General features: G+C 46.1%; 1 protein-coding gene across 1 annotated transcript in view; it reads right to left on the bottom strand.

The window, feature by feature from the left end:
* LGI3 (leucine rich repeat LGI family member 3) overlaps positions 1-14040 on the bottom strand; it is a 115108-nt gene extending 101068 nt beyond the window's left edge. Inside the window, exons 1-2 of the mRNA XM_069213967.1 lie at positions 13535-14040; positions 10942-11013 (exon numbers count right to left, since the gene is read on the bottom strand). Coding sequence (XP_069070068.1) covers positions 10942-11013; positions 13535-13746 — 284 coding nt within the window. The 5' untranslated portion in view covers positions 13747-14040. The remainder of the gene's footprint in view (positions 1-10941; positions 11014-13534) is intronic.
* Positions 14041-16506: the final 2466 nt, after the last annotated feature.

Genomic DNA, 16506 nt, shown 5'->3' with positions numbered 1-16506 from the left:
AAGGCTTTCTTTGCTCACCGTCATATACTGGATCGGTTTTACTTACCACCAACCATTCAACTCCTTATAACGGTTCCACCCAATACTCACCTTCCTGGCCAACTGGCCCAGCCTTGAAAAAGTCACTTGTGTGACGAAACACGTGTTGGCTGTTCTTTGATGACTACACAAATCTGTGGCAAATTGGGCCTACAAATAAAGACACTTGCATCACCAACTGAGGACTCTTCAGATTCATTACCTACGTCCGGAACCTGAACACCAGGGACACTTGTCCTACATTTTGAATAGTGACTATACCGATTCTGTGTGCCGGGGTCATTCTGCTGTTATTTCCTTTGTGTACCTGTTACGCATTTCTGTGCCTATTAGGGGAGTTAGGCACCCGACCCATCGAGCACCAATGTCTAATTTTCACTGATTCTCTTATTTACTTGTATTGTTACTCAACGGAAGTGCGGCTGCTCTCACCCTAACTACCCTCACATTTACATATATTCTTGCTACAGTTTTACAGCCTCACTAAAATATGAACGCTGCTGCAAATGAACAAACACAAATATCCAGGTTTGCCTAACTGCTCAAAATGCAGCACTCTCAATTTTAGTTTTTAAGGAAGTTAGATCATTAGCTGAAATGTCGAGTACAAACTGTATTCATGGTAACTTTATTTAATTTAGAAACCATACTGCAAACCTGAAGGACACATTTTAATGCATTGTGTTTTTCAAAGATTTCATATATAAACTAGCAGATGTATAGGATAACTGATATTGATTCTAATGACTTATGTAAATGTTTATAAAGATATATTTGTAAACCAAAGTAAACTATTTTGTATTGTTGTTATTGATAAGCTGTGCACCTGATCCTGCTTGAATTCTTTGTAAACTAATTGTATACAGGATTTTATTTGTTCCCTTGCACTTGGCACTTTCTAGAACACCCTCTCTGGCTCACGGTTTACCACAGCGCACAGGTACAGCGGCGTGTTCGTCTTCTTGTCTCAGGCTGGCACTAGTTTTTTTGGACCGAGTTTATGTCGCAGACTTTTACATTTCTTTCTTGGTCTACTTTATGCTACTTTCAGTGTTTAATATTATTTCATTCTATGGCCGTCGTCGGATCTGGGCCATTTTATGTTTCTTGGGCCCATATTTATACTTTTTTAGCCCCGCATTTGCGTCATTTTTTGAAGCTAAAGCAGCGCAAACTTACAAAATACAATTGTATTTTTGTAAGTGTGCAACGATTTTGCGTCAAAAAACGACGTAAATGCGGCGCTAAAAAGTATAAATATGGGCCTTGGTGTCTCCGAGCCTGGAATTACTGAGTCTGCAAACTCTGGAACCAATTAGCAGTTTGTAATTGTGTGCAGACTTTTGCCTGTTACTTCCCCCACAAAGGGGAAAAAAACACAGGGATTTGTACTCAGTATTCTATTCACGTGCCCTCATGAAAGGGAAGAAGTCTTAAAAGACTGCTTCAAATCTTACCCATTTGCCAACACATGCAACATTTCTTTTATCCAAATGAGCTTGCACCAGAGAAGAAGCCCTGCTTTCAGTTCTGAATCACCCTAACATCAAACTCCACCAATAAACTGTTCTGGATTTACAAGAAATTGGCGCTCTTGAAAAGAGTGCAACATCTGTCTGTCCCCTCCAGAGAACCCTATCGGCTGTACCTTAGCTGATGACTACACAAATTCATTTTTTGCTTTTTGTGGCTCTACAAAAGTCCTATCATAATGAGCTACAGTTCACTGGTGAGGAACATGTAAAGTGCTCGTTATATCATCTCAAGAGTGAAATCTATAGGGCAATTTGCCTTGTTGGGGGCACTTTACAAAATAGGAATCTTGGATTTTTAGATTTAGATGCAGGGGCATTCGAGGAACACCTTTGGGGAATGACATGGCCCACCATATGAAAATATTGACAATGGGGTTTATGAATAGGGATGCAGAACAGGGGTTGTGTATAACTGTATTGTATCATATTGTATTACAGCATTTGTATAGGGCTTATTGCCCATATGTGGGATGCTGAAACATTATACATGTGGATAATATTCTTCACTGTGTGGCTGTGTGGTTGGAAGTAAGTTGTCTTTGCTTTAAGCTTTTGCGACAAATGTTTCCCTGTACTGCGTGATGACCCATAAAGTGCGGTTATTGTGTTATGGGATGCAGTGCTTGGTAGTGTGGAGGTGTAAGAGACAGACAATCATTTTAGTGTTTTGTGCCTGCTGACTACTTTTAATTACCTCTGCAGGTTCTTTTTTGTATTTGTGGATTTTCCTTTATATGCCGTATCCGATTTCCTATGCTGACTGTGGCAGGAGGTCTCCCCCGCTGAAATCTTATGGATGCGATAGAAGTAACAGGTGTACAGAAAGAGTGAGGGGGATTCAAAGATCTGCCTGGATACACTGCGGCACAGACCTCCATTATTTGATTGTCATTATGAGAAGTCAAGTAAGGAGATTTGACAATATGCACTGCGTTATCATCATCATATTTGGTAATTATAGGATGTCGATGAGCAACACATTAAGCAGACTCAGAAAGAGGACACAGTGGGAGAGGCCTTGCTGATGGTGGGGGGGAGGGGGGGTTGGGGGGGGTGGAGGAATAATGCCGGGCAAGATCTTGGTTCCTGTGCCGAAGGGAATAGGATGAGGGAGGTACTTGAACCAGCCATTGGGGCAGTGGGGGGAGGGGCATCTGGGTTAACAGAATGGGGAGATGGGACCCTGTGAGATTGGTGGACTCACATGTTGAACAGCCTCAAAGAAAATGTAAGACACTTATATTGTTGAAATATACGCTGGTTGAAGATGCAATGCTGTACTAGACACTGTTTGAAACTTTAATAAAAACATATTTAGAAAAAAGGCTTGCCTTCAATTCCAAGTCTACCATGTGCTCACAGCATATTGTTAGGACTGAGCACCGTTGTACTCATCCTACGTAAAACCACTCACTCCATATCAGGCTGCAGGTAGCCACTCACCCACACAGCCTTGTAGCAGGGATAGAGGTGTGCATTTCTTGGTGGATTGGAAAGGGTTTGGGTGGAAGCTAGTTATGGGTCTCAGAAAAGCAGGTCCATGCCCCTCGAATGGTCAGTACCTATCACAGATAGCACCCAGAAGCACCAAGGTCATGGAGGAGGGCTGGATGACTTGATGGGATGGAGCAAGCTGTTAAGGCTGAGTGCAGTTGCACTCATCCTGCCACTTTCTACTCCACTTTTTACCAGGGGCCTCCACGAGGGCGGAGGAGCATTGCCCCCGCCAGCAGTGACAGCTGAAAACCTTCACAAGGGAACGATAATAAAGTGTTTATTATTGTTCCTTGTAAAGGGGCGGGCCACAGGGGTGACGAGTGTGAGGGGGAGTGCTCGGCTGGCCCCCTTGGTCCCAACAAAAAGCACTCTACAGGTCCTGGGGAAGGGGTAACCAGGAGGCCAAGGGTGCAGAGGTTGAGGCAACAGGGACAACCAGTTCATAAACCCCCCCCTAGGAGCAGGCTTAGGCAAGAGGTCATGGGCAGTCGAAAGTGGCCCCAGGACCAAGGGAGGAGCACGGCCCGTGGACTGGAAGCCGCAGGAACCAGAGGAGCAGCCCTCACAATCCAAGGCAATGCACGACCATCAGCTATGCACTGTCATCAACACTAGGGGGTGTGAAAGTCAGTGAAGCAAGGGGCGGTGTTGGCTGACCAGCCAGCGCCCCCAAGCTGCAGTACGGTACCAATGGAGATAAGCACTAGTTCCCCAAGACCTAACAGTATGGCCACAGGTCAGGCCAGGAGTTCCGGCGGACCCAGACGTCCACACTCCAGTCACTGCCTCTAGTCACGGGGGCTCCCAAGTCTACACCCCCGGAGCCGCGGGATGATTCCCCTTAGATCATTCACCGCTGCAACCACAGGTAGGAACAAGGTGGCTCCCGCTATCAAAGCAGAGCCACCATTCTGGGCACAGGGATGGCCAGAACAGTCTCGGAAAAGAGGGTGAGCCCAAATAGCCACACTCTGGATGCCGCTTTGAGTTGCAGGTGGTCTCCCAAGTCCACATGCACTCCCCCCAAAGCGGCTCCTTGGGCAGGGGGATGATGGCTCACCTCCACAACCGCAGGTAAACAGGGGGCAGCTCCCCCATCAGAGCAGAGTTGCCATTTTGGGAGCAGCGCCGGAGGCAGAAGAGCGCCTCATCCCTCGGGCACGGGAGGTCAGAGAGGCCACAGGCAAAGAGGAGCACTGTAGCCTGCTCCCTCAAGGCATGGCAGCTGACTCCATCCCCGACTCTGGAGACAATGTTTTTGTTTAAAACTTTCCTGGGGGCCTGATGCATTCATTGCAGATGACCCACAGTTGTAGGTAGTGTCCTGCCCCTCTTTGGAGCTCCACGATAACCACAATTTTTACAAAAACATTATTGTAGGGCATGATGGGGTGCTCCCCGGAGAGAGGAGTGAATATTTTGTTAGTGACCCCGCTGCTTCATCAGAAAAACACCAAGGTTTATTTTTCCTTTTTTATATATACACTTGAGGGGCCCTGACCCTTCCGGGGCAGCCACAGCCTATATTTTCTTTTATTAATGGAAGCACTGGGAGTCCACTTTTGTGCTACCTGTGTCTTTATTTTATTTTTAATTTTTACTTGGTGCCTTAGTCCCACCAGAGGCGCCCACAACACATGCAGTCGTTGGGAGGTCATAGGGAGGCCCATGACACCCGCAGCAACATCGGCTCCCCTGTCAGCACTCATCCTGGGTGCCAGTGAAAGCCGGCTCTATTGCTTTGCTCCCACTTAGCAGGAGCAGCTTTTGTTTCTAATCCCACTGGGCAAAAGCAAAGCTGCTCCCTGCTCAGGAGAGCGTGGGCAGGGAATTAGGTTTCTGTTTCCACCCCACACTCTACCGGGCAGTGAACAACACAGCATCCTGGGGCATGATTTTTACTGCCCACTGACTCTCCTCGGGTCCTGGGTGATGGGATCCCCGGTGCTGACCTATGGCTCAGTAGAAAAGACTCCATGTCCCACTTCTCATATAAGACATTGGGCAATGGGGGATAGGCTTCCCTGGGGCCAGGAAATGGCTCTGGGAGGGCGTCGCATGCCCCCTCCCTATAATAATTATTTAAATTGCCTCAGGGCCAGGAGTATGGGGCTACTGGGGCCACTTACTGGCTCAGGAAAGAGGGACACATGCCCCCTCCTCTTTGAAAACATATGTGCTGACCTTTCCCCAGCCATGGCCCACCATGGGTGGTTTCAAATCACAAAGAGTCGGAGCTCTCTTCTTTTCCTGTCAGTTTTACCACAATACCTTGGTTCTACTGCTGTACTTGGTACAGTTAAAAAAAACTGTATAAAGTATCCCTCGCCTGCCCTCTATCTGTTATTTTTATTTTTTTAAGGACATGAGGACTCAGTGCCCAAGCCCTAAAATGGCTGCATACATTTGTTGATGTGAGGCAGACAATCGGATCTTATCTTTTGATCTGCCTGACTCGCTGTAGTGTTGCAGCTGCGCATGTCTATAAAATGTGGACCTTAATTTCTCCAAAACTACTCATTGGATTTACACCAAATCTCAAAAAGCACCCTTTCTGGGTAAAGTTCTAGGTTTCTGCCAAATTTGGCGTAATTCTGTTCAGTTCTTTCAACTGTAGCGCTGTTGTATTTTACCTATGGAAAATTGCATGGAGAAAACTCATTTTGGGAACCCCTCAATTTTTTTGTCGGCCCCTGACTGACAAATCACCCCAAAACTTTTCAGGAAGGACCAGAGGTGGAGGAACCTCTTTTGGAATGTTTTGTGAAGATTTGTCAAATTACGCCAAAGTTATTAGCAAACCAAAAAATCAATTTCCTATGGTCCTGCCAGTGTTGAGTATAAATATATATTTATATATGATAGACTGAGTGGTAGTCATTTTAGAGCCAAATCAAGATACAATCCTGCACTAACATCACAGTAAATACACGTTTCATACGGTAATAATAAAAGAATTGTCAAAAATGCGTAAACAGAAAAGATGACATGCACATCCTAATTTGACAAATCAACAAAAATGTGACATTGCTTGACTAGATAATTAATCCTTTTTTCATTAGGCCTTCTGATAAAGGAGCTAATGTGGTCTTATGGGACACAGGTAAATAATGTGAGGAGGCACTGAGACAACTACTACTCTCAGGTTGTTATGGAAACATACAAGTGAGGACCTACAGGTACACCATAGTCAAATATCAATAACTCTTAATTGGAAAGGCAAGGTCCTACTAAGCCTTGAAGATTTTCAATTTGTGAAGGTAGAAAAACCAGAAGCCCCATAGTTCCAGGCTTCTACCTTCACATCAAGGTACATAAGGATCCCAACACCCACCAGGAAAGCCCATTATGTCTTCGATTGGTAGCATAATTGTAAACACTGCTCTTGATATCAGTGATATCAATCATTTTCTGTTGTCTTTTGTATCCTGTTTACCATCATGCCACAGGGACACAACTGACTTTCTTTGCAAATTTGAGGATGAGCTCTGGGAACCTTCATATCTTCTACTTATGTCTAATGTTAATTCACTGTACACCTGTATCTAGCATTAAGTGGGGATCCAAGCATGCAGGGCCTAACTCTGGGCCAATTTGAACATACAGTGATGTTACCACATATGACTGAATATAACAATATATTTGTATTTGAGGACCAGTGGTACTGTCAGACGTTGGGCAATTGCTTTGCCCCCAGCTATGCTATCATCTTTATGCGCTGACATGAGGAGCTAGTGGTCTGGGCCCTGATCATGAAAACATAACCAATCATATCCTACTGTGGGTCTGTTACATTGATAAGCTATTCATTATTTGGGATGACAGCAAAACAAATGCTTGCTCCTTTGTAGAATCACTACAGTACAGTGATCTAAATCTGAAATTCATATATAAGTGGACATATATTTTCTGGATGTTAGAATTGAAGTGGGAAAGAACACACTGACCACTAGTCTTTTCAGGAAGGAGACAGCAGTAATAGCATTCTACATGCTAACTGCTCACATCTCCCTAAGCTCAAATGGAGTACCCTGATGGGTATTTCTTCACAGCAAAAATAAATTGTACTACAACATCATCATGTGAACAAGACGCTGTTCTGAGCCAGTGGTTTCTTTAAGAAAACCCTAACTGTGGCAGAAGGGAGGGTCAGACTGAAACAAGTGAGTGATTTTCTAATTAGCCATCAGATGACTAAAGTTGTAGAGCAGGATGTGGATGCAGTTAGATTTATCACTAATTTAAGCGGAATGAGAATGAGTGGTGTAATGAAACTTGAGAGGGCCCCCCCTGCAAAGTACATGGAGGGAGCCCCCTCCCTGGCCCGCCTCCTACCACTTTTGCTGAAGGGCCCCTGGAGCTCAGGGGCCCACCTGCACTGTGGGGGCTGTGGGGGCCTATGTTATGCCATTGGTCAGAAACAATCAGGAAAATACAGACTAAACACTGGAATAAACTAAAGTCAAATTATGTAATAGGCAAACAACTTACTGCACATCCTACTAATACATACCAAAAATACATTACATTCCACAAAGCCATATCCATTGAGGATATTCTGGTACCTAGTTACCCAAATGAAATCACTGGGGGTAACTGGATACAACCACCAAAAGGTTTCACAAAATTCAGGAGATAGAAGGCATATAAAACCAGTCAGAATGTTAGAGAATTTGAATTACCAACAGGCATAAAGAGAACAATAAACAGGTGTAGAGAGAAAAATCAATAAATCAATCAATGGTAACTCTGACTATTGTGTATATGTACTCTCATGTCCATGTGGCCTTTTATATATGAGGAATACCCTCTGCCCAGTGAGGAACCTATATGAAAACATATGAGAGCAATCAGAAAGGAATATTCCATGTTCCCAGTGGCACACCACTATACAGAGTTCCATGATTGCAACACTGGTATGTGTTTTTTGGTATTGACAGAATCACATGGACCAGGAGAGGAGGAGACCATAAAAGGTCCTTAAGGAAACTGAGATTCAAATACATTGCATTACAATCTATGGTGGTTCACCCATTGCTCCTGGAACTGGACTTGAGACAGCTTTTGTGGCAAGGTAACTGTCCTACTACTCCTTATTGGCCCCCGGATGTTTCATCTGTCAGAATTGGTCACCCAAAGTGGGCCAGATTAGCCCAACACAACTCTTTAAAAACTTTCCAAAGTTTGCATTTACCAATGCTTGTTTACGTTTTTGAGTGAAAAGCTGTGATTTATGATTTTCATAAAAATTCAGATCTAAGGAACTCTCCAGTGGATTTTGTTTGTTATGGTGTCTAAAAGTTCAGAAAAATAGGACCGTTTTTTATAAATAGGTGTTGGATTTCCTTTGTGTTGCATGACTTTATTTGGTTGTTTTTGGTACTTCTATATTCTTGACACATTTTCCTTTGTTTAAACATGACTGTTCAAAGCCACAGCTACCCAGGGTTGAGCTAAGGTTTAGCACATGAGCCTGACTAGACCCACGTCTGCAATGAGTGTATTCCACGGTGAGTTTGCAAAACCACACTATGTAATACACCACATTTCCTCACACAAATGATATGTCAAATGCAATTAATTGATAATTATGGCGCATATGCTGTAAATGGCACAGAATCACATAATTCCACAAGCCTTCATCATTGTCCATGGTTTTGCCCACTATCTAATCGTAGATGGTAACAAGACCTAAGCATTCTGATTTCAATAAGTAGCCATTGTTAGCTTACCTTGAAAAGAACAGCTTCAATAATAACTCTCTCCTTCAGACAGAATGTTTTTTAGTAATACAAAGGGTGTTTTTTCTAAAATTCTACATTGTTAACTATATAATTAAATAATTTGCTAGTCGTATAGAAGCGAAAATACATGGTGACAACCTATACTACGTGTGCTCTTATTGCTGGCAATCAAACATTATGGTCCAAAATCAAATTGACTATTTTCGATAAACATTTCCTTGTTTGCAAAATACACATTTGTCAAGACAACTGCCCCAGAATAAATATGTAATATGAAAAATGCAGTGGGTAATTTGTATGGTCTTGTACTGCCACCTCTGGGTTCTGGTGATAGTTACAACCCGTGGAGCCTTTGATCCCGTGTTTACAATGTCACCAGAACTACTCAATGGCAATACTGGAACATATTCTATTGGTACCTGTTATGTATCCGCTCTCTCGCGCTATCGATATAGTTTATGTATTGGAGGGGTGGAGGACTAGATTGAGGAAGGGGGACAACCGATGGAGGAAATAGATAATACAGAACACGCTGTTCTTAACCTTTCTGATAATATATTGACTACTGCCTAGGCTACTAAGGCACACGTAGTGAGGTTAGATATGTCATTTTTCCTAAGAATAGGTTTCACGTTTTTATTAGGTGACACTGATTGTGCTATAAAGACACCTTGACAGGCTGAGGGAGTGCATACAACCTTCATATTGGGTTGGGTTGTGCAGCAACTGCTATGAGTAAAAAATATATATATTATAGTTGTAGGTTGTCGTTTTTTAATTCGTTTTTCGCTAAAACAAACGTCATGATCCAGTATCCTCAACAGCCTTCACAGACCCCAGATCACCATTTTCATCACTCTACGTTTACACGTAGGTATTAAGAATGCATAAAAGGCTTCAAGGCAGGGGCGTAGTGACCCCCCTCCCTTTCCCCTGCTTTAGTAGCTACAGCGGGCGTGGAGTTCTTGATGGAACTCTTCTGTCTGCAACTTGACAGACAAAGGCTCATAAATAACGTGAAAGTGTGGGTGTGTGAGTGAGTGAGTGAAAGTATGGATGGGTGTATGGGTGAAAGGGTGGATGGGTAGATGGATGAATGAGTGAAAGGGTGGATGTAAGGATGGATGAGTGAAAGAATGGATGGATGAGTTAAAGAGGGTGGGTGGATGTATAAAAGAGTGGATGGATAAGTGAAAGAATGGATGGATGCATGAAAGGGATGGTGGATGACCGAAACAATGGATGGATGGATGAGTGAAAGGGTGAATGGATGATGAGAGAAAGTATGGATGCATGAGCGAGTGAAAGTATGGCTGCATGAGTGAGTGAAAGTATAGGTGAAGTAACAGGATGGATGGATGAACAAAGTGAAAGGATGGATAGTTGGATGAGTGGATGGATGGATGGATGGATGGATGGATGGATGGATGGATGAGTAAAAGGATTGATGCTGGAGTCTCATGAACCCCCAACTTTAGCAGCTATACTGGTGGTGGTGAAATTCTTGATGGGGCTCTTCTGTCTGCAACTTGGCAGACAAAGGTGAGTGAGTGAAAGGATGGATGTTAGTGAAAAGGTGGATGGATGGGCGAGCGAAAGGATGGATGAATAGATGAATGAATGAAAGGATGGATGAGTGAAAGAATGGATGGATGAGTGAAAGGGAGGGTGGATAGTGAAAAGGTGGGTGGATGGATGGATGAGAGAAATATTGGACAGATGAGTCAAAGGGAGGATGGATGGATGAGTGAAAGGGTGGATAGATGGATAATGGAAAAAATGGATGGATGAGTGAAAGAAAGGATGGATGAGTAAAAGGGAGTGGATGCATAAAAGGATGGAAGAGTGAGTGAAATATGGATGGTTTACCACGGTAGTAAAGCTCTGAGATTGAGACAAACTGCCAATTTTCCAGCCCAAAAACATCCTACTGAAATGTTTTTCTCCCTCTTCAATTGTTTGTTTAAATTCAGGTTAGCTGAAAGGTTTTGATTGCTATTGAGGATCACCAGGCAGACTATAATGAAATTTCTTGTGTTGGCAGAAAATTGTAAAAAAGGAATAAGCATGAAGGGGAGCAAATGTAGAGGGATGGTTGCAGGGAGTCCGAGTGACAGGCTACGTACAGGAACTGCAGGTTCGGCAGATGAGCGAACAGCTCTTCCTGGATCTGTGAGAAGTCCGCACTCACCAGGGTCCTGCGGAGGAAGAAAGGTGCACCATCAGCTTTGTCAGTGTACAACCCAGCAGCATTGCTGGCTTGGGGCCCACACACAGCCCTGTCAGTGCACTGTACCATATGCTACCCCGGTACTAGGAGCCACACACTGATTAATCCTGGGCAGAGTTCTGCTACGTGGAACTCCGTGAAGTGCCAAAAAAACTCTGCCACCCTACGTGGAGTTCCGCAAGCGGCAGAGTTTGGATAAGTCATGCTGTTCATGCTGATTTTCAGCCAGGGCTTTCTCCCATGCTGTAAAATCAGCACAAACTGCATCATGCAGAACGCCAGAGAGTGCTAACTTCTGTCTGCTGCTTGAGTAGATTTTCTGCTCGAGCGGCAGCTTCCTCAACGCAAGCGCAGCTTTCTCAACGTGAGTGGTAGCGACCTGCAGTGACCACCCGTTTTCAGAAATCTCACTCCCCAACCTAACGTTGGCGAGATGCCCAAGAGAAAAAACTCTGCTCCACGTCACTTTGCAGAGTTTTTTGGAACTCCGCACAGAGGGCGGAGCACAGAGTAGGGAAAACTCTGCCGGCGGAGCGGAATTCTTCACCCACCCCTAACACTGATGCACCTCCATTCTGTGCTACTGCCCCATGGACATCAATTCACAAAAATGCCAAGGGCAGCGGAAGGGACATCAGACGCCCTTTTACTTCTGCTTTCACTCACACCTACATACTTATACATACACACAAATTCATATTTGCATACACTTTCTGACTTACATAAACACACTCTCACCTGCTAGCACACACACAACATACATTTTAAAGCATTTTTTACCTACCTGAGCTGCCGTGTAAGGGCATATTCCAGCTAATTGCACTCCATTTTATTACACTGATATTGAATAATATATTATTATTCACTATTAGTGTAATCAAAAATTGACAGGAAACAAAAAGAGTAGAGGTCCAGGTGTCGTCCATAAGGATGAGCTGCCACTGTGTTCCTGGCATTGAATTTGCCACCTATGAGACCAGAGGTTGTAAAAGTAGTGCCGGGGGCAGCAAAAGGCAAAGCAGGGGTGGCAGCTGCGACCCCTGGCGACACCCAAATGAAATCCAAAGACTTCCCCACTGCTATCCCGGTAATGGAACTGCAGCCTGCACCACCCATTGCTCATATTACCTCTGCTAATGACGGTATCAACACAACTACTAACCATCGCACTCTTTCAAGTGTGATAATCCAGACTATTCTAGGCCACCCAAAGCTATAATAGGGACGTGAGTGGAAGATATTGTTCTTTTTAATGTTTATGGACTTATTAAACACTATTAATGTGCTGACCTCAAAATCAGACAAACAGCACCTCCATGGAATGGACTGTCACTAGTGTTGGTGCTGACAATTAAATGCCGGTGCTGAGCACCGGAAGCCACCGGCTCAAATTATGCACTGCTGCCTATGCATGTCAGTCCTGACCTGCAGCAATGTGCCATACTTTGCACTCATTTTTTTTTTTTTTTTGGTGCATCTCAAGCGCGACCCAGCATAGCGCTTTATGCTCCTCGAGTACTGTCAACTACAAAGCTCTACGTTGATTGATAAACGTCAAGGTTGCCATGCCCCAACCCCCTTGCAATTCTTGTGCTGGAGCACTGGTACACACCTGCTGATGTACCTCAATCATGACTTGCGGCGTCCCTTGCTGTTCCAACACTGCCATTCACATACAGCTCTACTAATGCACCTCTGCCCTGACGTGCAGTGCTGCAATACCAGTAATGGACCCACTCACACACATCGCTGCTGGCGCGTCTGAGTCCTGCACGCTCCACAGTAACGCACCTGCAGACGCACAGACACACTTGTTACAAACTGCAGCACGCTCTCCAGCCAATGCAGCTGTCTGGCAGCTCCTGAGCAGCACTTCCACGAGAGCTGCTGATCAATAAACAATCGATATCCACCCGTGTATTTCCTCCCAGGCTCAGCAGCTCCCTCGTCCTCTGGGATGCACGGGGGTCTGTCAGTGACGTAGCAAGTGTGCAGTCGGCCCTAATGCAAGGAAGGAGATTGAGACTCCGCGGCCTGGCTTCATATTTAAAAAAGTAATTCATTGGCGGGAAGTAGGCCCATCCACCTATGGGCACAGGTGCCACTGCACCTGCTGCACCAATGGTAGCCACGCCCCTGCTCGTGCCCACGTACCGTAGCAGACCCTGCCCTTGTCCATCCCACTTCAGGGCCAGTTTTAGCATGCCAACCGGAGCGCCTGCCCTGTGACATTTAATTTTACCACACCACATATAACACATTCTGCACACATTTGACTATTTAATCAACGCCCAACCTGGTTATGATTTTTTTCTTAATTTAGGTTCTGCCCTCTGCGTTACGCATGCCCTACGGCTTTCGCTGCTCTCCTCCCTCTCTCATTAATCTGAGCCTGTCCCCTATTTTACCACCTGCGCCTTCCCTTGCCCCAGCATCTCTCACAACCACTTCTAATGCCCGCTACCCCGTGCAGACCTGGCGATACTCACAGGGAGATGATTTCGGGGGGCAGGCTGGGGGGTACGACCTTGGAGTTCACGCAGAAGGCGGTGTCCCGGGTACAAGAGCAGCTAGTGGGGCATGGTACGATCCGGGGGGGCTTTTTGGTTTCTGCAGGCAGCCACTGGCACGCGCCCACCAGGAGGACCAGGTAGAGTGGCATGAGTGTTTTGGGCGACACCCGCACCCCTAGATCTGACATGGCGGAGTGTTCAGGGCACACTGCAGGGTCTGCAGGGAGCAAGATGGGGGTGGGGAGGAAGTGAGTGGAGGGAAAGGATGGGTAGTGAGAAGGGGGATGCCCTTGTGACTGAAGGGACTGTTACTGCTCCGGAGTGGGGGGCTTGGGGTTATACGATTATGGATATTTCTATGGACGGGGGTTCCCGGTGTAGTGGCAAATATGTCCTCCAGAGAAAAGGTGAGGAAGCCAGTCTCGAGGCGCTTGGGGAAAAAGGGACGTGGGGTGCTCTTGAGGAGAAGGTAGGATGCCTTTGAAGGGAAGTATTGGTTGATCCTCGGTCTTGCACCTCCCTCTGGAGCCCAGAGTTGCTTAGTTGCAGCCGAGGGTCGGGGAGACATCCGCAGCCCCCTCCGTCGGCAGCGTTAGGGGGAGACGGAGGGGTGTGTTGTGACATGAGTAATGTGCCCGCTACTGAGAGCCTCCACTGTGTGTGTCTGAGATACTGTGCATGAGCCTGTTTATGAGAGGCTGTTCTTGTGAGGGTGTCTGAAGGAGGTTAGGGGAGAAGGGGGGTGCACGTGAGTGAAATAACTGCAAGTCTGCGTGTCTCTGACAGGAGTGTCTGACTGGTGACGCGTGCCTGTGAGAGAGAGCGCGGGAAAAGGGAGAAGGACTTTGTCTGTATTATGCGTTTAATAAGGAGGTGGGACCGTGCTTGCGAGTGTGTCTGACAGGTGTCCTGAGCACGTGTGTGTGTCTGACAGGTGCTCCGTGTGTGTGAGAGGGAGAGACAGAGAGGGACTTTTTGCATTGCCCTTGTCAAGCAAGGTGGCACAAGGGCAATGCAAAGCCTTTAGTAATATTTACATAGTGTAGGAGGCTGGTGTAGGAGGCTGGACTGGCTTGTAGTGAGTACCAAGGGGTACTTGCACCTTGCACCAGGCCCAGTTATCCCTTATTAGTGTATAGGGTGTCTAGCAGCTTAGGCTGATAGATAATGGTAGCTTAGCAGAGCAGCTTAGGCTGAACTAGGAGACGTGTGAAGCTACTACAGTACCACTTAGTGTCATATGCACAATATCACAAGAAAACACAATACACAGTTATACTAAAAATAAAGGTACTTTATTTTTATGACAATATGCCAAAGTATCTTAGAGTGTACCCTCAGTGAGAGGATAGGAAATATACACAAGATATATATACACAATAGCAAAAATATGCAGTATAGTCTTAGAAAACAGTGCAAACAATGTATAGTTACAATAGGATGCAATGGGGAAACATAGGGATAGGGGCAACCCAAACCATATACTCCAAAAGTGGAATGCGAACCACGAATGGACCCCAAACCTATGTGACCTTGTAGAGGGTCGCTGGGACTATTAGAAAATAGTGAGAGTTAGAAAAATAACCCTCCCCAAGACCCTGAAAAGTGAGTGCAAAGTGCACTAAAGTTCCCCTAAGGACAAAGAAGTCGTGTTAGAGGAATAATGCAGGAAAGACACAAACCAGCAATGCAACAACTGTGGATTTCCAATCTAGGGTACCTGTGGAACAAGGGGACCAAGTCCAAAAGTCACAAGCAAGTCAGAGATGGGCAGATGCCCAGGAAATGCCAGCTGCGGGTGCAAAGAAGCTTCTACTGGACAGAAGAAGCTGAGGTTTCTGCAGGAACGAAAAGGGCTAGAGACTTCCCCTTGGGTGGACGGATCCCTCTTGCCTTGGAGAGTCGTGCAGAAGTGTTTTCCCGCTGAAAAAACGCCAACAAGCCTTGCTAGTTGCAAATCGTGCGTTTGGCATTTTTGGACGCTGCTGGGGCCCAGGAGGGACAAGGAGGTCGCAAATTGGACCTGCAGAGAGAGGGGACATCGAGCAAGACAAAGAGCCCTCACTGAAGCAGGTAGCACCCGGAGAAGTGCCAGAAACAGACACTACAAGGATGCGTGAAACGGTGCTCGCCGAAGTTGCACAAAGGAGTCCCACGTCGCCGGAGACCAACTTAGAAAGTCGTGCAATGCAGGTTAGAGTGCCGTGGACCCAGGCTTGGCTGTACACAAAGGATTTCTGCCGGAAGTGCACAGGGGCCGGAGTGGCTGCAAAGTCGCGGTTCCCAGCAATGCAGCCCAGCGAGGTGAGGCAAGGACTTACCTCCACCAAACTTGGACTGAAGTGTCACTGGACTGTGGGGGTCACTTGGACAGAGTCGCTGGATTCGAGGGACCTCGCTCGTCGTGCTGAGAGGAGACCCAAGGGACCGGTAATGCAGCTTTTTGGTGCCTGCGGTTGCAGGGGGAAGATTCCGTCGACCCACGGGAGATTTCTTCAGAGCTTCTGGTGCAGAGAGGAGGCAGACTACCCCCACAGCATGCACAAGCAGGAAAACAGTCGAGAAGGCGGCAGGATCAGCGTTACAGAGTTGCAGTAGTCGTCTTTGCTACTATGTTGCAGGTTTGCAGGCTTCCAGCGCGGTCAGCAGTCGATTCCTTATCAGAAGGTGAAGAGAGAGATGCAGAGGAACTCGGATGAGCTCTTGCATTCGTTATCTAAAGTTTCCCCAGAGGCAGAGACCCTAAATAGCCAGAAAAGAGGGTTTGGCTACCTAGGAGAGAGGATAGGCTAGCAACACCTGAAGGAGCCTATCACAAGGAGTCTCTGACGTCACCTGGTGGCACTGGCCACTCAGAGCAGTCCAGTGTGCCAGCAGCACCTCTGTTTCCAAGATGGCAGAGGTCTGGAGCACACTGGAGGAGCTCTGGACACCTCCCAGGGGAGGTG

The sequence above is a fragment of the Pleurodeles waltl genome, chromosome 11, assembly GCF_031143425.1.
Source record: "Pleurodeles waltl isolate 20211129_DDA chromosome 11, aPleWal1.hap1.20221129, whole genome shotgun sequence".
Classification (NCBI taxonomy): Eukaryota; Metazoa; Chordata; class Amphibia; order Caudata; family Salamandridae; genus Pleurodeles; species Pleurodeles waltl.
The sequence above is the reverse complement of the archived record's forward strand: the minus strand, read 5'-3'. Positions and strand labels throughout refer to the sequence as shown.